At 39.7% G+C, this 26,664-nt stretch overlaps 1 protein-coding gene across 1 annotated transcript in view; it reads left to right on the plus strand.

The window, feature by feature from the left end:
• Positions 1 to 22,787, plus strand: part of ARPP21 (cAMP regulated phosphoprotein 21) — a 91,817-nt gene extending 69,030 nt beyond the window's left edge. The window contains exons 18-19 of the mRNA XM_026052310.1: positions 20,737 to 20,888; positions 22,045 to 22,787. Of these exons, the coding sequence (XP_025908095.1) occupies positions 20,737 to 20,888; positions 22,045 to 22,302 (410 nt within the window). The 3' untranslated portion in view covers positions 22,303 to 22,787. The remainder of the gene's footprint in view (positions 1 to 20,736; positions 20,889 to 22,044) is intronic.
• The last annotated feature ends 3,877 nt before the right edge of the window (positions 22,788 to 26,664 follow it).

The raw sequence follows: 26,664 nt of genomic DNA on the forward strand, positions 1-26,664 counted from the left end.
GTGTGACATTGGTTCTGAAAKAAATCCTGAATTTTGTGTTTCTTGCAAGATGGTTAAAGGTGCAATACACTAGTGACAGCTATTGAGTGTTAAAAAGAAGGCAGAGGTGATGRGAGAAGAACAAGGACACAAAAATAGGGCCGTTCGTCCAAAACAATTCTCTGATGCCACTTGAAGTCTTCTCATATACTCTCTGTCACCGTCTGTTTCAGTACATTGTGATGTGCAGGTACATTGGTAGGTACTGTGAGAGCCTTAATCGTGAATGTCAAATACTTCATGTCAGATACCCATGTTACAGCATCATTAATGTGTCCGTACAGTGTTTTCAAAATCATTAGATCTGGAGATGAAAAAAGGGATAAATCACTTTTTTTCTTTTTTTTGGTAATAAACTGTAGCAATTTTWAAATCTTCGAGTGTTAGTTACCTGGGATGTGAACTGACAGGATTTTTATATATCTTGCTTACAGGAGAGACCTGTCACACCAGGAGCTAAGGCTCCACTATTCACTATAGTGGATAGTATTTGATCTGCTGACTGATTTCAGACTTGGGTTTAATAGCTTGAGCAGTATCTCATTTGCCTTCATGCATAGCAATTTTRGATTGAAATGATTTTTTTAATACCTGGAAGCGCAGATGTGGGATGTTGTGTGAGTATGAGGAAAAYGGGGAGAGGCAGGTACATTCTTCCTCCTATGTTAAAACAGGGGAAAAAGCAAACTTGCAGCTTCAAGTACTAAATCACCTCAGGGTACAAGGTTAACATTTTACAAGATAGTCCTCAGGGAAGGTATCCCTGTYAAGTGTCCCAGCAAAAGCAGGTACAGATTTCAAGTCTTGATTTTTTTGAAATTCATATTTTGTCCTCACCTGGCACACTTGCTCAGGATTTTTCAGAAATTTCACAAAGACTCCATCTGAAGAAAATGGCTAGCAGTACACCCATTTATCTGTGCGCTTGAATGTATATCATGGTGTAAAGGCTGAGGTAAAGTCTCTATAAGCTGTCAGGCTCAGGACCTCCTACTCCTACTGTGGTTCACAACACAGAGAAATACAAAGACTAGAAACTGTGTTAGATGGTACTTTAGCAATTTGTAGGGCAAATTCTGTTGTAGTGTATGTGACTATTATGTAATTAATACATAATAATTCATATTCTACATATTCTGCATCTCATTCATATATGCCTAGGTTGATGGAAGGGAAGTGCTGGGGGCTTGATTTCTGAATATTGGACCATGCCACCCTGGTGCTCTCTGAGGCCGTATGGACACAAGTGTATTAACCTATGTTCCAGTTTGAAAAAACTGGAAGTTCCAGTTTTAAAAAACTGGCTACAGTGTAGCTGTAGCCAAGCAGTGACAAATTTCTCACACTTTTCAGTGCTTGACTTTCATTTCAGAGCCTGCTTATCTCTTTACAGCTGTCTATGTGTGATCTGCTCCAGATTTGTTCCTCAGGCTTTTTCTTACAATTTATGCACCCATAACTTTTGGAGTAACTCCAGCTCCCTGCTCTGCGAGCATCGAAGGTCTTTTGGTAGTGAAACTGCTGTGATTACACTGTRGAAGAGTGCAAGGAGCGTTGGAGAGTATATGCCCTTCACATGGTGTGAGTGGAAATTTGGGACAGGCGCGTCTGCACAGGTTCTCTTGCACCATTTTATTTCTTTTAGTGTATAGGGTTTAGGGAAAAAAAAAGGGATTATGTAAAGGATATGTAGGATTTCCACCTCAGCCACTTCATCCTTTGGTCTGAAAAGCAGATTGTTATCTGCAGAGTTAGTATTTGTATTCTGACAATAGATCAAAATAGAGTCTGAACAGAGAGATACCAGTTATCCTTACTTAGAGGTACCAGTTATCCTTGTTTGAGCAATGATATTGATCCCAAGAAGAAGGGAAAGCTTTTGTCTTCTTGTTATAGAAAATTGCTATATTGACCTCAGAGAAACTGAAAAATTGAACATAATGTAGAGGGGAATTTTGCTTTCACTCGAAGGGCAATACAGAAATGAGACACATAGCAGGTTGCTAGGTTGTAAAAGCAAGTGGTGCAATACTCTACACTTCTATATGGTACTGTATTTACCTCTTGTGGTTAGTGTTCCAGAACCACTGTTTTAGACCTAGTAATCTTGCTACTCTGTTCCTCTTGAAAACTGAAGAGAATGTGGGTAAGTTCAACTTTTTTATTAACAAAATACAACCATTAAAAGAAAGACGTTTTCATTGCTATTGGTCTTGACAGTTGTGGAGAGCCCTTGTGTAAAGCCTGGTCGTAAAGGATGAGGTGTGGGAGAGCAGCTAATAAAAGGAGGAAAAAAGCAAAAAAAAAAAAAAAAGAAAAAAAAAAAAGCAGTTTGTGAGTTGTGCCTAATGAGATTCTGAGTAACATAGTGAAAAAGGGAGAAATAGAGGCAGAGTGAGGTGCAGGAGTCTAGGAGCCCTCTTGTGCTTTCCTTGAGATCGTGCTTTCAATTTATGCTTTTCCTTGCACCGTCACAAAAGCATAAACCCATCCTGCCCCTTGTGGTTGCATGATGTTGGGTTTGGTTCTGTAATAACAAGATCTCAGTGGCGCCAAAAGCCACATTTTCCTTGTTTGTAAGCAAAAATGGGCAGCGGGTTTGGGCTGCAAGCACATCCAGATGATGAAATAGAGAAGGATACTCTTCTTCCTCAGAGGTAAAATTTAGCAAAGGATTTCTGGTCTTTCAATAAGGCAGAATTTGAGGGATTTAAAAAGGTTCCCTTATTTAAGCAGTAAATAYAGTAAATCTGAAGAGTATAGAAAAGAGAAAGGGGAGGAGGAACTCCTGTTTAGAGCTTTAATGCTGTTGTTACTGAASAAACAAAAATGCTCCCATTCTTCTAACTTGAAGAATTCTGCATCTGCCTGGTACTTCTGTAAACAGTTGTAATAATCATAATTACAGTACTCTAAACTAATTATTTCTACGCTGCATTGGACTGAAAATAATGTTGAATATGTATTTCTATTAGCTAGGAATGAAAAAAAAACTATTAAGAATAACATTTAAATTATAATCAATTTAGTTCCTGCACATGTTTCTCAAGAGTAATCGTGCTGCAGAGCAGTAAATAAATGGAAGGAATAACCTGTACAGTGATATAATATCTGCACTACTAAGAATTTCCATTCAAGGAAAAGATGTCTTTCCCCTATCATTTAATTAGAGCTACAAAAATAGATAAGGGCTATGGTTCAACAAGCTGCTGGGCTCTTTTTTYCCCCTATGTTATAGGAAAATCAGAAATGTAACTATTAAGTTTTGCAGATTTTCCATATTCTCCAAGTTCCCATCTTTAGGGAGGGAGTTTATGCAACAGATTCTTTTAATAATGATATATAGAGATATTTCAGAAACAATATTACTTAGGCATTTTTCTTATGGAGACTACGTAGAGAAACTGCATTGTCAAGCACTTACTGGCATGAATTCAAGAAATGACCAAATTTCTAAAGTTGCATTAACACATTCTATAAATATATAGTATGTCTGAGGTTCTCGGGTTATACAGTAATCGGTATCATAAAATAGATATTATTATTTCTTAAAGGAGTATTTTGATAAATAAAAATCAAAAACGCTGATCAGAAACATTTTTTTGTCAAATGTGCTTTACTTTGTGAAGAAGAGCTGATTACAATATAACTGCTAATAAACTTCCTTCAATCCACAGCAAGATGAAATTGCTATGACCAAGTTGTTATGTTTTTCTCCTGTTGCTTGTAAATTGGGGACTGTAAAGTCCCAGAAATCTACTTCCTAGTTTGCCAAAATGTGAACACCAAAACAGCTAGAGACACATAGAGACACATCTACTGAATGTTCTCTGGTAAAATAAAGGATTTGCTTGCATGATTCTCCATAGCAGGGTCTACAGACAAGTTCACGTTGGCTATAGAGTCAGCCCCCGTGAGCAAGAGAATGAAATTTAGCTCCCCCAAAAAATTGTGGGTTTTTTTTTTTTCAGTTATTTTACATTTTCTATGCAATTTTGATTTCTTGAGCCATATGAAGAGCCTGGCTTTTAMTACAGATTTGAGCTACTGTGACCAGTGAATGAGTGTAACAAGTAACTTGCTTCTTTCACAGAAATAACTATCTGAGGCTAGAGTTAATGGCTTATTTCTGTTTGGGCAACCTGAAAACATGGCATTTTTGCAACTTTGACATAAAAGGTGACATCTAAATGTGAACTTCCATGCCAAACTTTGTGTCGGCATCTATTTGTAAACATTTTATATGTCAGCTTTAACTGCAGAGTCCCAGCTATTCTCACCATCATAATATTATCTTCCAAAAAAAAAAAAAAAAAAGAAATTTAGCTTTGATGTGTTTTTCTAGGTGCTCAGATGCCATTGCATGTGAGGTATTATCATGAAAACCAAATTATCATGGTAAATCAGGGCCTCTGGGCATCTGATTTTGCCAATTGCCTTCGCTTCTTGCTGGTATGTAATTTATCACTGGTGTGGCCTACCCTGCTAAAATGTGCCCTTTGTGGACAGAAGCGAAGCTAATACACTTTGAAAGTGTATTTGAATTGCTTCAATAAATCACAGCTGTCACCGTAAGCAGTTTTATCACTAGCCAGGACAATATGTTATCTCCATGCTTTATAGTCTCGATATTATTCTGGAGTTTTATTTCTGCAAATTGTAATGCACCATAACCTATTTTATCAAATGAATTTGGGCAGCCCTGATATTTGTTTGTGTGAGGGAGGAAACTTTGCCTTACTCCACAAAGAGCACTTTTATAGGATGAGTTTTATACTGGTAATTAACTTGTAATTACTATTTTTATTATTAATTACATTTAAGAACATTTGCCATTTGCTTTTAATTTTTTAATTTTCATTACCTTGAATAGTTTGTGCCATTGGGAATGCTTTGTTTTATAATATTTCCTCTTGAGTTCTGCCATGTAGCAAGAGCTGCAGCTATGCAGAGATCCAGGGCCATGGAGATTTTGCAACAAGCAGGATGTGAGGGAAGATGCAGGAGACTTATTTGCTTAGAGCTTATTTGCTACCTGTGCAGGATAGCAGCTGAACTAATCAGTTGTCTGGATTTAAAATAATAGGCAAGGAAATGCGGAGGTGGGAGGCAGCTGCAGACAAGGACGTCACAAATAGTTAGTTATGGCCCAAGGTTCATTAATTCTTTGATGTGGAAGTCTTTCCCACTGGATTGTAGAAACAGCTGGGAGCATGAGTGGCAGAGGGATGGTCAGAGTCGTGACGTGGCACCCTGGCTTAGGCAGAGGGGAGTCCCATGTGTCCCAGCAGCTGGACACACTAAGTGAAGACCAGATCTACTCATGCCATCGTCTTACCCCAAATGCATTAGGTGACACTGCTTCAAGTCAAGAGCTCAGCCTCCCATCCATGRAAATTCCTGGTAATATCACCAAAAGCTTTGCATAGCCACAAGCTTGTCCTGCAAATTTTCTTCCCCTTCCAAAGCACTAGATCTGTTTGTTAGCTGTTTGGGGAGCTTCCTGCAGCAAAAGTTTCACCACAATTCCTCTTTCGCAGGAATGCTCTGGMATTGACTACGCTGTTTTAAGCATAGCCAGTAAAATGACTCTTTGTTTTTTTTATGATTGTGTCTAAACTATCAGTTAATATTTATGAAGTAATTTGCCACAGCTTCTCCTGTGATGAAAAGCTGTACTTTTCTTTTAATTGAAGCAATAGTTCATTCCACAATAGGAAAACAAAGTCTATAAATAAGTCAGTTTTCATAATTAAGAAATTATTTATATGCTGCAGATAAATTTACCAACGTGTAAGGATTGTATTCTTCCGTTTTCTTTTGTGTTTTTTGTTTTGTTTTATTTTAGTTTGAAAATTATGCTGATTGTTTGAAAATGAACAATGGCTCCACTGTAAGGAAAGTTTATGGCTATAGATTCAGTTCTTTCTCATGAGGCATAGTCTAAAGGTATGACTTGCATTTTCCCTATTCAATTACATAAGTTAATGTTCTTCCTCAAGGTTTTCTCTCAGAAGAGGCACTAGTTGCTAAAGAACATTGTGCAGATGTGTGTTTACATATCCTGTGATTTTCTCTTCAAAAATTTTTGCTATACAGACATTTTCAGCAGATTGGCTAGGAACATTAGCTACCACTTCAGAACTGCATGCTGTAAATCTTTACAGGGAAACACTTCCCTGGCAGCTGCTTTGTGGTTTGACTTTGAGTGGCCCCAATAGAAAAATATAAAGTCTGTTACCCAATCTCAACCACATAAGCAGGAAATAGATATTTTTGGTAGACTTTAGTGGTAGTGCAGAGCTGTGTTAGCTTCAGGAATSCCATCTGTGGGAATGCAGGTATTCCTCTCCACATGCAGAGATCTTTCTGTAGGACCAACCAAGGCCCAGAACAGCAAAGGATGGAGGATACATGGAAGTATCTGCTGTTCTACAAGAGACTTGTCTCCCATGACAAGTGATAAATGTGAGGAAAAAGTTGTGCTACTGACTTCAGAAATCTACCTTGACCCCACACCCATGACCAGCCAGGACTTTAAATATTTATACTATTTAAGAGCCTATGTGTTTATGGTCTTTATTGTGCAGTTTCCATAGTTCTGAACATTTAGTGTTGATCATGTTTTCAGGCCTTGCAAATGCCTGTTGCCATGAAGGTTGTAGATACTGCTTTGCTAGGGCTGTGGACCTTTGAAAGTAGGCCATGGGGCAGCCAAAGCTCCACAGCAGCTCTGAGGGGAGCTCTAGCCCCTGCCTAGGCCTAGAGCAGACACAGCAAATCCCTTGCAAATATACATCTTTTTCTATGTTTGAATTGTGTTAACACTTCCTGATTTTGCTTAAAAAAAGTCAATTCTTCCTTTACAGTTGCATAAGTCCAGATACCGGGGGGAAAATATAGGGGTCAGCTGTGGGTTTCCCAGAGCAAATAAGACCCTTGTACTTGGTAGATCAGCCTTCTCAAGCTGTTGCCCCGGATGGGTTAACCCAAACATCCTTTTACAGCAGGAGTATTCCAGCTGCCTGAGGTGCTCTGCAGGGCTAGCAAGGGCAAAGAGAACTTTTCCAGGGTCCTGAATTCAGCTCTGTCCTGGATGAACATTTTGACATCTGTTACCTRCAGTCCTGACTCCAGACTTCACAGAATCACTCACTTGCTCGAGCCCAGAAAGTAAAAGGGTCACTAAACCCGCTTTAGAGAGGACAAAAGTAAAGAGCAAATCCACCATGAAATCTTCCCCCACCACTCTCTTCATTTTTATTGTGTTATTCATATTATTCTGCCTACCCAGTGCAATACAGTCACCTGCACTTTACCAATGGGTATATTCTGCAGATACAGTATTCATTTGGAAAACTTGGATTTAGCTTCTTGATTTTTCAAAAGAGTTTGAAGAACTGTGTGAATAAGTGATTTTGCAGATTTCTTGGCCAATTTGAAAAAATGAAATGACTCCTCCAAAATTAGTTTTTTTCCTCACAAAATGATAACGCAGCAGATTAAAGGAAAACTTCAAATTGCCTAGTGACAGTTTAACTATTTCATTTGATTTTAGATATGTATTTAATTTAAATCAAACAAAAGCTTTTGAAGTTTTAGAAACCAGTATATTATTTTACATTTATATTGTTTTAGCTGCCGAAAAGGCCTGACCCAATTTCCTCATCGGCTCTTCAGAATTAAGTGAGCATGACAACAGAGGCAGTCCCAAGGGTTTACTTACAAGGTAGACCTGATCAGGATCACTCTGTGCCTGTGCCATGCAAATGAAGTTAGACTCCTCTCTGGTTGCAGTTTGTTTTATTATTTGCCAGGATCTCATGGTCCCTAGCCAGTGCTTGTTTTAGTGACTCTTTCATAAATATATATATATATATTTCGTATATATATATAATATTTTTATATATATACACATATCTGTGTGCGTATGCAGCTGTATGTGCATCTGTGCTCCGTTCCTTTTCCCCACCATGTCCCACTCTCCAGATTGTGGTTTAAGCAGGGGATGCACAAAAGGCAATTGAAGCAATGATTTGCATTCAGATGTTTCGGAGCTGAATTTTACTGGAGTGGGGCCTTGCTTTTCTTAGGTTAATTAATGCCTCCTGGCCAAATCTCTCTTCAGCTTTTAAGGAATGTTATGGTTACGATCTGAGGCAATGGTCAGAATCTTGCCCAYTGGAGACTTCACCCCTCAAGGTGCTGAGTTCTCTGGCCTCACTCCAGAAGTGTTCTCAAGCCTATAAATCATTGCTCAGAAATCACCTACTCACATGCTTGCAGTTAAGCAAATGCTTAAGGGCTCTGCTGTCCCAGGACCAGAGTAATCACCACGTTGCAGGCGAGTGCTCTCAGTTAAAGTTGATTGCTGACTTCAGTAATCTTCGGATTGTGTTCTGCACGGGTAAACTCCRAAGAGATGAGATTTTTTGTCATGCCCATATGGGCAGACATATGCTCCCTCGAAGTCCTGTTGGCTTCAGCATCATCTGTGTGTCTGCATCTAGCTGGGGGACGCAGCTCATAACTTGCTGTGCCCGTATGGTATAGGTAAATAAATAAACGCAAGTTCTCATGCTCAGTGATTTGGTGTGTTAGCCCATACGTGTACGCAGAAGGCCGGGGGAGAGGAGAGCCAGCAGGCAATGGCAGTGCTTTTGCTGCAGGTGGTATTTCACTTGGTGTCCCATTTGTGAAACTTCTGCTCAAGGCTGAGCTGCAAAACAAAGCCCCGCTTGCAAGGATGGAAAGCAGAGACCATTAGTGAGAATTATGCTGTTAGGAAGCATTTACACAGTTGTGCCCTCAATAAAACACAACACCTGTGACCCCTGCATCACCAGCACCCTGCAGCCTTCCTGAAGTGTGTAGGATATGGGCAGGAGACTGTAAATGAAACTGCCTGGGAGCATGAAGAGGGAAGGAAGCAGGAGGAGCATATGGACAGTCACTGATGTGATTTTGTTGGTTCATGCTGGCTGTCGGAGTGATCACTGCTCAGGAGGTGCCTGTGAGCGTGAGCGCAGACCTCTGGTCCATTTTCCAAGGAAGAGCTTTGTGCAGATCTGCCTGAAGCTTGCTCCTTCGCTCTAGGCAAATTACTACTTCTAGACACATATTTCTCAGTCTCCAGTCATCTTGTCTATTTAAGAATACGCAATATTCACTGCAGAGACTGCTGCTGTTCCTAGAAGTATGTACCGTAGCTGGCCTGCTAGGAGTTTATTCTTAGCTTGTGCTTATAGATATTTCAGCAACAGCCGGAGGAAGTCGTAGTTTAACACGTGGCAGATAAACAGCCTCTTTGCTCATACCTGCTGTTATTTTATTTGGGAACAATCCAGGAGAGCAAAATGGTTCAGTGCACAGAGCAGCCGCTGAAATTCAGTGAACCTGTGGGCTTGCAGGTTATAGATACTTTGTCCTTTCTCAAATCTGATCCTCATGTTTTYGTATTTGTTCTTTTTTGGCATCTAATTTTGTTCAGTTAGCTAACTGTSCCATTATGCACAGTCCTTAAGGATTTGATAAATAATGGATAGGCAGTTGCAGATAATTAGTATCCCACGGAATAAGACTGTACAAGCAGACACATGCATATGTAGTGAGTATCAGACTGCATATCGATGAGTTAAGTTAGCTGGCAATATGTGCTTCCAGCTTCTTGTATGTACAGAAAGCATTAGACCACCTCATGCTTTGCTTTAAAGCAGGTGGTTATGCAGATCTCGGTGTTCGGAGCAAATAGACTACTATTTAACTTTTCCAGAATATGCATTTTAGTTGATACRTGTTTCCACTGATACAGATATGTAGGTAAACATACACAGAGATTAAACAAAGTTTAAGTCTGTGCCAGTTATGCTGAGTTTAAGTTTTCACTGGATACAGTATAGATATTCTTGCTCTTAAGAAAAGCAAATTACCATTTTTAGGAAAAATATTAACATGTGAAAGTGAATATATTTGAATTTGTAATGAAGGTTACATTTCCCAATTCTGCAAAAGGAAATTTTTACCTAGAGAGATGAAAAAAGAGCAAAGCCATGAATTTCCTTTCCTTTCCTTTCCTTTCCTTTCCTTTCCTTTCCTTTCCTTTCCTTTCCTTTCCTTTCCTTTCCTTTCCTTTCCTTTCCTTTCCTTTCCNCTTTCCTTTCCTTTCCTTTCCTTTCCTTTCCTTTCCTTTCCTTTCCTTTCCTTTCCTTTCCTTTCCTTTCCTTTCCTTTCCTTTCCTTTCCTTTCGTAATAGAATAGCTAATCATAGGCTTCTTTTCTTAGCAAATCACCGTGAATCTTGGATTTTTAAAAAGTTCAGTTTTATAGCAAGAATATGTGAACGGCATGTCTCTAATTTAGAAAAAAAAAATCCTGCACATAATGTGCAGTCATTCTAAAAGGGAGACCTTGGTAATATTTTGCTGGAAAGGGCATCTCTCTAGGTACAACCCTTCAATATGAAGCAACATCTGAAGCATGTCATATAYGAGAGGAATCTTAGTATTGACAGTAATGGGCTTTTAGATCAGGTTTGAGTTGTGCTTTAGCTATTCCAAAACCCTAGAAAAAGTGCAGCAGACTATAAGCCAGGGTTACAGCAAGGACTATGACTAGATTTGCATCTAGCCTGGTCTTTAAGCAGTAAAGCTTTCTTAAGAGCAATCCAAAATTATCCAGAAGGATCTCCTAGCCTGTCCATGAGTCAGTGTTAATTCCCATTAATGTCAGCAGGATTAGCATAAAGGGACTGAGAGCAGATGAATTATTTTTGGCTTTTCTCTAGCACTGTTCAGACCTTGCTGTTGTCCCTGGAACTGCTTACGGGGCTGCAGTGCCGACAGTTGATAGCTGAGCTCTCTGAGCACCAGAAGGCTTCACACCTCTCTAGGTCCTCTTACTGCTTTCTAAGTCCATCAGCAACCTCCATGCAGGCGCCTCGGCTGCTCTGCGCAGCCACGTTGCCTGTTCCCTCCAGCTTCAGCCCTTAATCACCATGCTAGCCAAGGCAAACTCCCCCAGAGTCCGTCTTCTCCAAGCTATGGAGCCCTTTCACATGACCCCATGGATTACCTTAGTTCAAAAGCATAAAATACTTTCCCCTTCACTCTATATATCTCTCGTGTCATTTGCTGGATGAGTGACTTTTTTTTTTCKTTTTGGTCTCCAATAAAATGCAGAAGCTTCAGATTACCAAAGCAGCTGCACATGCTTTGTCTGGGTTAATGCATTTGAGTCAGGCTCCAGGCTCTGGGTAAGTGCCAAGATCCTGGATCAGCTGCTTCACCAGAATTATACTGCTGTAATGGAACCCTGCATTATTGTGTTGCAATTATTTTTGCTTGCAGCTGGCTGTTCCCTCTGTATTTTTACTGTAGTGAGATAAAAGGATTTTGCCTTAAAAATAGGATTTTCTTTCCTGAACTGTATAGAAGCTTTGAGTTACATATCCCYGTCTGTAAGAAGTGCCCCCTTATCWTCAGATTTATCWTCAAAGAGAAGAGTAAAATTTTTGTAAAAGGTTTTGAAGAGCAGAAATGTTTTCAAAGGTTTTGTTTTCAAAGCATAAAACAAAAGTATATTTAAAAGAGGAAATAAGTGAAATAAGTGATTAAAGTCTCATGTAATAATATGGTTTTAGGTTCCCAGCAAGAAGTTTGGTTTTGGCATCAAGCCATTTACCAATAGCAAGTTGTTCTTAAAACTGCCCCTATAATTTGGAAATCCTTTGTGTAGAGAAATAAAAGAATAAACACAGATTTCAAACTGAAGCAGAATGTTTCTCCAGCCTTGACTCTCTCCTATATTTGTACCCATTCATGCTCCTTTTGATGCCTATTGGTATATATTTCTTGTCAAATAACAGCTCTCTCAGGTTCTCCCGTTGATAGCAAAAAGTAAACTGAATGCAATCATTTATCTTTGAACTGTTCAACTGTGCCCTTCTTCATGTTCTTGTTAATAATGCCAGGTCTCTGAGGAGTGCTCTCATGCAATTTTATCACATGAGCTTTTTGTTTGACCTTACCTGCTGTTCCTTTGAAACATAGTGGGAGGAGAAGCCAAAATGCCAGCCTGCCTTAATTAAAATTTTAGTCTCAGAAGATGTTACAGTATGTGATTTTATTAGGTATATAATGAAAGTATTTAATCATACCTCTTAATTGTCTGGGCTTTTTTTGCTTGATAGTGAGATCACTAAGTTTTAAAACAAGTCTTTTAAGGTTTGGATAAATAATTGATATAGGGATATGCATTTCGAAGTGACTCATAAATCTGCTTTCATTCTACCCAAGATTTTACATGTTTGCCGTAAAGGTAGTTGTTTTGATGAAAAGGATGATGAGGCTATAAATAATGGTGCAATGGCCATCCTAAAAACAATCCCCACCACCACCACAGGACAGTGAGCAGACGTATCCATGTATTTTTCAAATCATGCTATTTCTTGTGTCCAGCACTCAGAACCTGGAACAGACAGGAAAAAAAAAAAAAAAAAAGTAAAAGAAAATGTAGTGGATGTTGCTTTGGATGTTGCTGAATTCCACATGTGTTAGCAGTGTTAATTTCATCATTTCTTACTGGAATAATCTAAACTATAACCCAAGGCCGTCTACCATGAAGATAAAGCYGTTTATTTTATGCTGCTACTGGAGAAAAGCCTGTGCACGAGGCACTATTAAGCTCTTGTACAAATGTAACTTACTCTCCAGTTTATATAGGACAAGTGTSTTTAGAAGTAGATTTGTGAGGCCCTGATCCTGCAAGTCTTCTGAATGATGAGGGTTTGCCTAGCTATGGGGGCTGTGTTATCCTTCTGTTTTTCCCTTTCATTAGCAGTAGAACCCCTTGTTTTCTCTAGAACAACATGTGAAACCATTCCCCAGATGCTCTATGCCTCAGCCTTTCCCAGTTCCTCAGATGCTCTATGCCTCAGCCTTTCCCAGTCTCTGAGATGGTGAAACAGGTAAAAACTGGATTTCACACAGCGCTTCTAGGAGGACCAAAACCAAAGGACAAGATGGGACAGTTCAGCTAGATCTTGTGCTAACAACTGGACATAACTAGACATAGTGAGGATTTCAGAGTAGTTATCCACAAAACATTTTCTTTTGTATCTTGCTACTTCATCAGCAGTTTTTACCAAATTTAACAAAATAGTTGCTTGGAAGTAATGCAGAATTTCAGCCTGTTTAAAAATTTGATTTTCCCTTCTTCTGAAGCTAGGAGAGTCTTAATGCCATCTTTTGTGCTATTGATTTTATAGTATAAAAAGTTCTGTAAGGCAGAGAGAAAGGGAGGGAGGGAGGGAAGTAGACAAGCTTTCTTCTAATCAATATTTTTCTTCATTTCCTTGTAATAGTAAATCTTTCCAGCTCGTATCTCTCTGATGCAAAATCTTGCTGAGTTCCCTAGTGCAGGTGAACACAGTTATTTCTCTGGGGTCCACTAACAAATGTGGTTGTYGGTCTGTTACCAGATTCAGGAGACGTGAATGTGCCCTTAGCAAGCTAAGGGTAATTTAAGGAAGCAGGGAACTAAGATCCTGGCAGTAATTGCGTATTGAAAAATCCAAATTTAAAATCCTGTTGTCTTGTAACCACAACTTCATGGAGAGCTGTTCAAGTCTCTGTCAYTGTGATCAGTTTAGGAATATTTACAGTGTCTTATGTTTTCAGTGACTATAGCTGGAGTGCTGCTAGCTAAGAAATGGTTTAATCACATACATTGTGGAGGAATTGATGTCATTAATTTAAGTTTAAAAAACAAAAAAGCCTACTATCCCATGCTTTCTCCTGCTGACTGTACTGCTGGGGYGGGATTTGCTTTTAGGCTGAATGGTACCTTGAATGAAAGAAGTCTAACTTTAAGCCAGTTATTTGAAAAAGCTTCTAATGGTGTTGAGATTTGGTGCCTGTGGACTACAGAGGGTGGTATGGAGGCAGGAGTCCRCATGCTGCTCTATTTATCAGTTCATGCGCTATTTTCTGTGTTGTGAGTCATATTGTACCTCCTAGTTGTCTCTTGTTCATTCAGACCCTTATACTGGTAGCATAGCATTTTTTTTTCTTTGTGTGTGGGTGCAAACTTGATAAAACAATAGCATGCTGGCATGTTTTCAGAGGAAGGGGACAGATTTTTAGCATTAAGCTATTATGTATTTGTCCCTCCAGCTCACATGATATCCACTTTACACCCGTAAATTATCCATGATATCTTTGAGTTGAACATAAAGCCCAAATATCTTGGTAGGTCAAGACATTTTTAAGTATATTGCAAAGAGAAAGCAGACACAGTAGGAGTGGACTGATCAACTGCTGCAGGTTTGGTTTACAGCATGTCTTGGATTTTAGATCTAAGTGTAAACTACAGATTTTTTTACAAAGCATTTTGGATTCCAGCTGCACAAAATGCAGTTTAAGCTTTCAGACTCATACCGAAAATGACACACCAGCAGGGAGACATTAATGAGTGTGTCTGCTGTGGGAGTCTTCCCAAYTGCAGACATTTAAGGGTGAGGCTGAAGTCAATATCAGCTTAATTTTATAGCTGTGTTTTATATGGGACTTTGAGTCTATCATTTGTGGTGAAACTGGCCAAGTAAAGACCAGCTTTATAATGAAAAAATGCTTTCTTCAGAAGCCACCCATATCTGGTGCCTAATGCACGGACATGAGAAGCCCCTCTGAGCATAGTACTCTGGAACAATAATCCTTTAGCCTGAACAATATATAGGAAAGATTTTAGAGCCGATAATTACGATGTTTCTGTAGGAGGTGGAACATCTGGTTGCAATTCCAGTCAGAAATACTCCAGTATCTCATACAAATGGAAGAGCTTCAGCAGGAGGGACTGGCAGACCCCTGCCGTATGGGGGGCTTGTTCTTGATGGTAGAAATTGCTTCCCTCAAACGCTTGTTCTCAGTTTTGTTGGGAAGGCATTTCAGTGTGAGCCTACCACAGCCTGGCTAACTGTCTGAAAAGCAAGTCAGTGGAGAGCAGGGCCCACTTCCCCAACTTTACTTTCTTCCCTCATATTTTATGGATAGCATTTAAAGGGTGTTTGAGAATCCAAAGGTTCTTTTTGTCAAGACAAAGTGYTTGATCTTTCCAAACTGCTTGCTTCATTTTTGTTCTTCCTTCTAGTTTTGCCCGTACTTTGGGATGGACCAACTCAGAGCTTTTGGCAAATAAGTGAGCTGCCAAAAACTTCACCAAATTTACTGATGATATGTGCATGACTAAACTGCAGTTGTACAATGACATTTTGTCTTCTCTAGTAATTTACACCAGGAGTTATGAGTTTCTGGGATTACAAAGCAAAGACCACATCTAGTGGCTTCTATACCTTAGCCATACCTCATTTTAGAAAGGAAAAACCATCTTGACCAAATTGTGGGGAATGATTCTGATCAGATTCTTCAAATTGCAAAACCTACTGAACATTCCTCGAGTYGGGCAAAGCAAAGACAAATAGGCCAGAAATAGCCCACAGAATATCCACCATGCACAAGTGATTCCTCTGCTTGTGGAGTGAAGCCTGTCCCAATGCCAGTGTGTGATCCAGGGAAGGCCAGAGAGGGCAGAGGAGCTGGGATGCACACGCAAAGGTTAATCCTTTTAATTGGAGAATAGAAAAGGTATTAAGAACTAACTAGTTTAATATTTTCATATATATTTCAACTCTGGAAAGGACCATTTTGATTATGTAATTTAATGCTTTGAATACTACTGGACACAGAGCATACTTGTATCTTTATTCACAGAATTTCGTGTTAAATTGGTGAGTATCTTTAGAAAGTTAGCCATCCTTGTTTTAAAGATTTCAGGTGATAGCAAATATGCTTCCTCTGTAGGCAACTTGTCCCTTGCTAATTATAGACATTGTTGAAACTTCATGCTTTATTTCTAATCTCAGCATTTCTAGGTTTGTCTCCCAAACCTGTAATTTGATTGTACCTTTTTCCATTCTGTTCAAGAGCTGTCTTCCAGCACATACTCCTTTCCCTTTTGAATAAATAGAGCAGAGTTAGCTCCTTGGTTCTCTGAAAAAGAGATGCCATTTTGTAGCTCTCTCTTCTACACCCTTCCCGTTTTACCAGTCTTTTGTAAGCATAAATGAATTCTCCTCTGCTAGGAGTGACCRTTTTTGTTGGCTCCTGCTCCCTCTTTCCTGGCACTGCTGGTGGTGCTTGCAGGCGGGTGCCGAGCTGCTCTGCACTGGGAATGAGCCGGCACYGCAGGAGGCAGCCTAGGCCAGAGGGGCCGGATGGGGTTAGGGTGCTAGGGTAGGGTGCCGGCCAGCTCCGTGCAGCGCTGCACCAGCCCCCCTTACCCCGCTGAGGGATCCCCTTCCRATTCCTCCCGGGCTTGCCTTGTCCCAGCTGTTGCAGCACGTTACTGAAATACCTGCGCTTTGGTCCTCTCCCACATTTGCTGCTGCACTGAAGTTTTGTCACAGCACTAAACTGAGTGCGGCAAGAAGGGCACAGGGGAGCCCTTCATTTCGCACCAGAACCACTCTGAATTTGTGCRGTTATCCTGAATAGGGCTACATGGAAAGGCCCCTAAAGGTCAAGTGGTGATGGTGCAGCAAGATTTCCAAGATGGTGCAGCAAGATGGTGCAGCTAGGGGACACCTGCCAAGGAAAATTTTCTGTATCCAAAGTGCTGATTATTCTTTACCCAGAGTGCTGATACAGATATTACAAAGCTGTCTTGCTACTATATGCCTCAAATCTAAGATGAGCAATGAAACAGTCCCTCCAAACGTGGATGTGCTGTTGGTGATGGGTATGTACTGAGGCCAGCAGAGCACCAAACAGGCTTTAATTACAGCTGTGGGTGACGCTCCTGGCAGGAGTGGGAGACCCCTGCATTTTATATTTTAAGCTCCATAGCCTCATTAAGAAATTAAAACATTTGTGGGCCTTTCATGTAGCCTTTCTCCCTCAGGGATGTTTAAGTTAGTTGACTGTCAGCATGGTGATACAGGCTGTAAAAGTTCAGAGAATTACCTTGATAATAATGACGGCCTCTTCCATTTAGACTGCAATGCAAGGCTCATTTTTCCTCTGAGGCATTCATTGAAATTCTGTGCACGATATGTTCCTCTGGTTGTTTAACAATGTCTCTTATGTTTGCCCTGATTTAAAAAATCCTCCTTTGTAGCAGAGATAACATAGAGCAGGAGGGTATAATTGCAGTAAAGAGGCCCTGGAGCTTGCAGTAATAGGATGGTTCATCTGATGTGTACTGCCATTAGAAAATAACCCACGTATGTATGTTCTCAGGGGGCAGTAAAGAGGCTTTTAAGGATTACACTTTATGTAGTATGAAAGCTAATGAGTAAAAGAGCAAGCACAAAGAGAACTATTTCTGGAGAAAGCATGGTGCAACTTCCTGTTTCCATGCATTTCCTGATACCCGGGTACCTCCAAAATACCCAGCGATGGATGGATTTCATGCATTATACCATACCCAAACCTGCTGAGAACACTATGTTATTTTCATTTCATCRAAAAAATAAATAGCATGCCAAAAGCATGGCAAAGCTGAATTCAGGATTGAAACTGCTGTGTGTGTACAAAATAAATAGCTTTGGAGGAATAGCAATCTCTTCATAGTCTGTCTCCTTTAAAAAAAAAAAAAAAAAGATATAGATAAGGTTATATATAGTTACATATAGTTAAGATAACTAGAATGATATATTTCCATGAGCTTTGCTGAAAGATTGATATAGTAAGGCTCTCAGTTACACAGTTTCAGTTCTCTCTCCATTCTTTTTCTGACCAGTGTGCAAAAATATATGAGGACATCAAAACACAGCAAATTCAGAACGATCTTTTTCAAATTTTATGTGATACTTTGGCTTGCGAAAGTAGAAAATTCAGACCAGTTTCTCATGTTAACAACTTCTTGTACAAATGGATGGCCTCATAGTGTGCCATTCTTTCCTCATGCTTTTGTGTTAGAGCAGCAGCCTGCTACAGTAACAGAGAGAAGCTTTATTTTATTTTTTTCCACAACATTTTCCTCCTGCTTACAGATCCTATTGTGGATAAAGGAATTCACCTTTTTAATACTGCACAGCCCCTGTTCTAAATTGAAGTATGTTTGTGCACCTTGTCAGGTTTAGATCTTTCAGAGCATTGTGAAGCTCACATAGAAAGCAGAAAAAGAGGTTTCCTTTTGTCTCCAAGGGGAGATAGCAGGACTCTGCATGTAGGAACAAGAGTGAAGAGATTCATGTAYGTCATGGACAGGAAAAATTGCTTAAGTCCTTGAAAAGCAGTAAGATCATTAAAATAATAACCCATAGTTCAGTGGGCCTCAGCTCATAACTCTTCCACTTTTCTGCAGTCCTTCACCCAAAATGTAGAGGACTTTTACTGTGTACTAACCAGTATATATTTAGTAATATAGAGGAGCGTTTCATGAGTTAGTTTTAGCAGGGCAGGGGCTTCATGTTATTGTAATGTCCAGTGAGACGGTGCCTCTATGTTCAGCRTAAGGCCAGGTCTATAGACAATCTTAATTTCAGCTTATATTGCGTGTCTGTAGCAGGCAACAAATTCACCATATTGGTGACCATGGAGCACAAAGCTGAGGGGAAGAAACACCTGTGCGTAACAACACACAGCAGAGTGTGAGCAATAGTCTGCTTAAAATAATGGCCATGCAGTTAAATTGATGAGAAATGACAGAATCCTATTCCTGACCCCTATGGTGGTGTCTGTCTGCTGGCCTCTGCACAAGGCCGGTTACTGCCGTGTCCCCGTCCTGCGCCGTGAGCCCAGATCGACAGCCTGGTGACACTGACCATCTGCCTTCGCTCGGTCCCTCCTCTGCCATCAAGCCGGAGCTCGTTGCAGCATTTGGGACTTACTTTCATAGCCACAAGTTGACATAAAATGAACTGGCTCTTGTTGCTTCCAGTTTTATTTCACTCCACTCCTGCAAATGCCAGAACAGTGGTGGCTTTTTTTTTTTTTTTTCTGTCCTTTCTCTCTGTCTTTTTTCCTCTCTCCTCTATAATTGGTATACAGGAGCAGAAGAGGACTGCAAATTTTGTTATTGCTGCATAAGCCTCCTGTAAATTCAGTTACAGCACTTTTGATGTTGGTAATTTTTGTGACTAAAAATGTGCTGACATTGTGTTTGTGCTGAGGAAAAGAACATATTTGAATGTATAATAATCTGGTGCATTTGGGAGGTGTTCGACATCCCAGCCAAGTTAATCACTCATGGAATTCATTTTTTTTTATTTGGTTCAGTTGACTGGAGACAGTAATCTCATATCTATGGAAAAGGCATCTTTAATGCCAAAAAATTGATCAGAGGTACCTGTACCTACATTTCTCTTGCGTCAMAATTTAAGGGAAAGCTTTCAGTTCATGGTAGACTGGCAAAAACAGAGACATCGCTTACTTCATTTTTTCTTTACATAATGAAGAAATACCCAGGTTATGATTTCCAGTTTGTGGAGTATATTGAACCATATACTTGTATTCATGAATATAAATTGAGCAGACGTGACACACATTTTTTTTTATATAACACAGCGTTGTTCCTTCTGATAATTCTTTGCCTGAAATGTGCTTATTCTGAGATCATCAATACAGAGCTAACAGTGCAGTGCATAACTAAATGTTTTAAAAAAATAGGAATGCTAGAGGACAAGGAATGTCTTAAGGAAAAAATATTCATAGATTTATAATGACTGTGGCTGCCTGCATTTTTCAAGGACAGACAGGATCTTTCTGTTTTTCCTTTCCTATCCCACTTTTTTATGCAAAATCCTTAGCTTTTCATTATTAGCTTCACCCAGCCAGCCCATTTCTGTCCAGCCAAGGCTCTTTCTCGGGCTGGATCGTATTGCTGTCAAACAGCACACTGCTCACATTTTATTTCCCTTCTACACTTCTGCTTCATTAGCAGCTTTGCACTCCAGAGCATCCAGACTTTGCCCATTTCTCACGTATTCCTAAAGGAGCAGTCCCAGCAGGAAGCCTGMAGTGTTGTGGTGACTTTGAATGCAGAACTGTTAGTTGGCTGAAACAGAAGCACCATTTTTCCCTCCCTGCTTTGTCGGCAGTGGTCCCACAGAGCAAAGGAGAGAACCAGATATTCCCTAGGTTATGATTTTCCTCTTTTGTCAGCCAGCAAACAAGTAGGACAGACCCTTAACACGCTCTAATCATAACCTTACAAGGAAGAACCAAAGTGTATATATGTGTTTTTCTTGAGTAAATAAAGCGTGCTCTGCGTACACCCTGCTAGAGAGCTGCATCATAAGGTAAGACACAAATGCTCTCTGAAATATAATCTTGAAACCAAGCAAGTAAATTGACGGATTAGGTCGTAAAGGCTAGATATTGGTGTCATTGAAGCTGATGGCAGTTTTGCCTCTGAGGCAATAGCCAGAAGTCATTAGCACCCTCGATCTATTCAGGGCTTTATGTCATTCGCCACAATCAAGCGTCCCTCAAGGTTGATTCTAGCATGGGGTGGAAGAACTGTCAACTCATGACATGTTTATTTTTTTAGATGTTTATTTCTAGCAACGCTTCTCTAGAACTGGAGCAGATTTTTGACTAATGCAGGGTGAAATGACAAGATCTCTTGCTGTTAGTTTAGAACAGTTTTAATTTGGGCCCTCTAAACTGAAGCTTATTTCCAATAACTTTCTTCTTCCAGGTTACCAGCCTGTCTTGCCTAATCAGCAGCAGGGATTCCAGGGTCTCATGGGAATGCAGCAGCCTCCCCAAAGCCAGAGCCTGATGAATAATCAACAGGGAAATCAGGTGCAAGGCATGATGGTGCAGTATCCAGCCATGTCGTCTTATCAGGTACTTGGAAGTGGTGAAGACTGCTTTCCTTGGAGAAAGTTTAATTAAATTAAGCTCTCATATCACAGAATGGTCTTTACTTCTTCATCATGACAATATGCAGCAGGAGGCCTCCTCATAAGTACTCTTCTAAGTCAAATGCTTCCTGTTTGCATATACTTAGTGATCTCAATTTTCGTTCTGAATGGAGAATGCATTACATGAACTATTTATTAATGCCTGTAGTGTGAGTAAATCTTTGCAAGGCGTGAAGAAATTATACTTCCCTCTGTGAAGTAAAAAAAATAAAAAAGAGGCAGGAATTATTTATTTCTTTGCTGTTGCATTGTTTTTCTCTGTAATGATGCTGAGAACTTTGCCTGATGCAGTTAAACATGACTTGTCCACGCAGACTCTCGCCACTGCCTTAAGAGAGAAGGACTCACCATCTGTACTAAAACCAAACTGTAGTCAGACAGGTTTATGCTTATTGAATTTCAGGGAGAGGAAAGGAGATAACTTGACTTTTACCAAATCCATAAGTCACCTAGACTTCTTTATCTTACCAACTTTATGCCAGGCTCCTGTGAGATATGACAAGAACGTGTGAGGTGGCSTATGCGTGTGTTTCTAATGATCTCTCTGGAAAACTAAGAAACTAAATGACTTCTAATTCATTTTAATAGAATGCACTGATTGAGCAGCCTGTCATCTTTTCCCTTGACTTCTCTAAAAACACTGTAGCAACCCAGATGGGAATGGGGCAAATTGCTTGTGGGTAAAATTAGCCCCTTGAGTTTTCAGAATTACTATACTGAAAATGTATTTTAAAGGTTAATGATCAGGCTAAAGGCTTAGATCTTTTAAATGGCCTAGATATACCTGAGATGAGTCTTCTCTCTGCACTGATCCTGGAAATTCACATTCAGCTAGATCATGACAGAGCTCCTTAATAGRTCCAGGACTGCAGCGATTTCTCCTTAACCCATCTGTTACTGAAAAATTATGCAGTGGATGAGAAGAATTCTGAGTAGCAGAAAGTGACACATCTTGGCAGAACATGTTGTGTCAGAACAAGTCTCTTCTGGCAGAACATGTCTTAAGTGCAGATAGTAGGGAAAAAAAAATCAGCTTCTTCACTAATTCTTTTTTTTTAATGTTTCTGTATCTTGTCCAGGTGCCAATGACCCAGGGTTCTCAAGGATTGCCACAACAATCATATCAACAACCAATCATGCTACCTAATCAATCAGGTCAAGGAACACTTACAGCCACTGGAATGCCTGTTTACTGTAATGTCATACCTCCTGCCCCACAGAACAACCTACGGTTGCTTGCCCCACACTGCCCCTCCAATAACGTTCCAGTTATTTCTGCCAGCTGCAGGACAAACTGTGCAAGCATTAACAATGCAGGGTGGCAGGTCAAGTATTGACACTGTGGCTTAGTGTGGATATACAAAGGATAGCGGTGCATTATTTGACAAATAACTCATGGCCTTCAAAAGAAGAGGAACACAACAGGATAATCAGTTGAGGACATAAGTACTGACTATGCTCAAGTGATTTGCTGCTGGAAAAATCTGTAAAAAAATAAAGTTAATTTTGAAAAAAATGTTTGCTGGTTAATGGTGCATATTTTTGTCATGTCTGCTAGGTATGCCTTTATAGCTTAGCTAGTGACATGAATTCATTGAGGTAAGATTTTTTCCTACCACTGAACACCACTGTGTAGATTGTAATATCCCTGATTCGGATTAGTTTTGTACTTTGTGTTGAGTTTGTGAAGCTAAAAGTATTTAAAAATATAATAAAATCACATTGTACCAAAGCTGTAATGGAAATTTAAAAAAAAAAAGAAACAAACAAAAAATGAATTACTGAATGGAAGGAATAATTTATATACACTATAGAGTTTTTTTATGGATATATACTGTATTGTAGTGTTTAATCACAATAAAGCTATTTGACCTCATGGAGAAAGGTCATGTTTCTACCAACTGCTTGGTGTCCTCTCTATTTTTCAATGAACTTTCCATTGGTTCTCCAGTCTCTTGTTTCAGGTCAAGTTAATGGGTAAGTGAGGCCTTATGGGTTTGTAGGAGTTTAGTGAAAATACATACTGGTACCTTAGCACGACCAAGACASCTAAGGCCACGTTAAAATAGATACCCTGAAAGAACTTAGTGAATGAGGTGTCATACATCATTTCAAACTAAGTTGGTACTTCTCCAGTCTCTTGATCCAATAAGGTTCCAAATGCAACTGCGCACAGCTAAAAGCCTCTACTAACTAAAACATGTTTAAGAGGTTGTGCTACAGCTGAGTATAACACAGCATGTAGCTGTCTAGTGACAGCACAGCCACTTGCTGGAAGGTAACGATTGGTGTAGTGGCCACAATACKCAGCAATCCTCTTGATCTGTGCAGATCATTCTACCTAATTATTGCCACTCCAGCTATAAAACCCTTCTACAATGCAAGGATAACAGTCCAAAAATCTGCTCCATCATAGTAAAGCAATGGGGAATTTTATTTGCTTTTTTGCTTACTAAGTCATACAGAAAGTGGTTTGGCTGAAAGGTTTAGAATCTCTTTTAATTTCCTGTGGCTTTTTTCTTTTCTTTGCATCCRTGTTCGCTCAAATTCCCAGCTTGTTTTGATAAATTTTTCTTCATTCATAAATGCTGCATAAAGTTCATCATTCAGCTTCAGTGATGACAAGGTTTAAATGGAAATGTGTTTACCAGAAAAAAAGCATGTGTCATTTAATTCACTTAAGCTGCTCTTACAGTTGATCTTGAACAATTTTAAAACAAGTAGAACTTGAGGACCTGAGAAATATGCATCATATAAAAGTCTGAGATGCTTCCTATGTATATAAATCTACATGAGGTATAGCATGACTTTAAGTACACTCAGAAAACAGTAGTTTGCAATCTCCTTGAATGTCCTTGACCATTTTGCTAGTCTCAATACAATTAATAGTTCTTTTTTCCTTTTTAAGATGGGTGGTAACTCCTTTGCATTCTTCAACTGTGGAAGCAGGAAATGGAAGAGCTACCATCAGTATTTAAAAATACATATTTTTTTCTCTTTTGTACAATAAAGTTTTTTTGCAGGGTTCAGTCTTTCTTGCATTTGGTGTGGAATTTCTACTGATTCCACTCCTGTGGGATCATGAGAAAGTCAAACCCTGACTCTTATGTAGTATAATCACGATCCATTTACTGAGAGACAGTCAAGAACATGAGCAGGTAAGTAAACACAATTCACTCTTCAATTAGAGGTGAAACGCCTAGGGAGTGCATACTGATTGATTTTTTTTCTCTCTCTCCTTTTTTTTTTTAATCAAGATACAGCATTTGAATTTTCCCTGTGACCCTGAACTCTCATTTTAGACACCCTGCATTGCATGTGGCCTATTATTTGCACTTTAAAATGTTATATACTATTGAGATTTCTTTCCTGGCATTACTACAATTATATATAATTGTTTTTTTCCTTCTGCTGAGTGACTGTTGATTGAATGACCGCCCTTCTCTCTAAAGGTCCAGCAGGGAGGTCCCTGGTGACCTCGGGCAGGACAAGTTGTGGGCAGGTTGAACTAGCAGGTGGTCTCTGTGGGCATGGGGTATCAAAAGAAAAAGGACGCTCCAGAATTCACTATTTTTGAATCCTGTTTCTTCTCTTCATTGAAACACTACAATTGCTTTATTGATCTGCCATCTCCTCTGAGAAGTATCAGTGAAATGTCTAATAAAAAGAAGTCCTTTAGTATCATAGATCAACAGCAATCCAGACTGTAAATACTCTCAGTAGCAATGGGGGAGGGAGTGACAAAGCAAAACTCAAGAATCCTGCTGCTTTAAAGATATATTTTCCTCATACCCTTATTCAACTCTATTGTCATGTATTCTTGGAAATAGGATATTGCATGATTGACCATGGMTGAGAATTCCCATGATTTACCTATTTATCTCCATTCTTTTGATGGCCAGATTATGTAAAACACATAAGCAACTGTGGAATCGGATCCTCCTGACTGGCTTCCTCACACCTGTGCTAGGAGTACCCACCTACAGATTTCATGAACCTCTTTCTGCAGAAATGGGCCTTTCACTTTTTATTCAGAACTGAGCATTTTTAGAAGCAGATCCCACAAACCCATCCCAAAATGGCCTATTTCCAGTGATTGCCTCACTCTCCAAAGACTATGAATCTCCTTAGGCATAGGATGAAACTGAACTCAATCTCCTTGAGCTATGGTGAATATCCTGATTAKTAAGGTAGCATATACACGGGGGAGACATCTCATGTGTGTTGTGGTGCATATAGTTACTTTATTATGGAAGACTTTATATGAAGACAATTCCATGTCAAGCTAACTATAAAAATTGATCTTTCCTATGTTTATTTTTTTCACCATACATTTTTTTAGGTCTCCCTCCTAAATTTTTCCTTCATTGATAGAAATAATCTGAGCAGRCTTTTTCAGAAGCCTTTTGTTACTAAAGTAGAGAATTTCCAGTATTGAGGCATTGCCAGATGGTGAGAAGGAGGCAAATAGAAGCTCCCTACAAATTAATTTAACCAAAATGGGTTGGTGAARCTCAAAGCTTTTCCCAGTCCTTTAAAATCTTTTTCCATAAGAGAGTTGCTGCTTGACTCACCTGGCCAGGCAATAGTTCAAGTAGCTCAGCAACAGGTCACTATAAATTCATACTTCAGTTTGTAGCAGTGAAATGACCTTTAGGTCATGCTCTTCTCCTGTAGAGTTGCTCTGTCATGGGAGGTTTCTTTTCTACAGTCTTCTCATTAAATTCAACAGACTTGGGCAGCTATACTCTGKGGCAGCCCTGTTGTGACTCTAGGGGTGTTCATGTCATCTTATTTATTATTTATATTGCATTCAGAAACCGGAGAGACATATTCTGAACCAAGCTGACTGCATCAGATGACACTGATTAGCCTTCCGGGTGGGTCTAATCCTTCTGGACTGTGCATCTTAACAAAAGCCAGATGCTCTTTGCTATTGTTCACCCCTTTGTACTGCCTGAGAAGTTTCCCTCTGAAATTCTAATCCCGTATGTTTCTGTTTAAATCTGTGACCCACTTCCTGTATTGAAGGAAAGCAGTACAAGTTATCCCAGCAGGAAGCAATGGAGATGCATGGGGAGGAGGCCATGGTATGCTAACAGCATCTCATCCCACTGCTTGCTGCTCTGTGGCAAGGCTAACCAGAACCAGCACCAGCACCAAAAGCTCAAATGTAATTCTTCCATCAGCATTCCTGAAAGTGAAGCAAAATAACCAAAGGGAATAATCTTGGGGTTGCTTAACACCCAGGGAAAAGCCCCTGGGAGTGGGCAATGCACAGGCAGGCCTGGGTGCTTTGACKTGCCCTCAACTGGGGTTCGTCTTTTATCTGACAAGAAAGGAGAACAGTTTCATTTGCCTGCAGCACAGAGGCCACACTTTACAAATGCTCCCAGTTGTGAAACCCAGTTAGACCACGTTGACTTAAAAAAATAACATGTATAGAGCAGGATGCCATCATGCAGTCTTATAAGGTGTGTAGCCAGGTTAGCACAAAATTTGAGCCTAGCTCTAAGTAGTTCTTCCTTACAGCAATCCTGCAAAGCCTCAAATGCTACTCAAAGCTGCATAGAAAAGCCCACAGGATTTTGGAGTGGGAAAAGATGCCCATTTCTAACAATTTTTGCACTTAGTTTGATTTAAAAATTGTCTCCCTCCCCATTCTTTCTCCTGGAAAGTGTGTGTAATGTCTGTGGCAA

The sequence above is a fragment of the Nothoprocta perdicaria genome, unplaced genomic scaffold (genome assembly GCF_003342845.1).
Source record: "Nothoprocta perdicaria isolate Ctin4 unplaced genomic scaffold, notPer1 scaffold_87, whole genome shotgun sequence".
Lineage (NCBI taxonomy): Eukaryota > Metazoa > Chordata > Aves > Tinamiformes > Tinamidae > Nothoprocta > Nothoprocta perdicaria.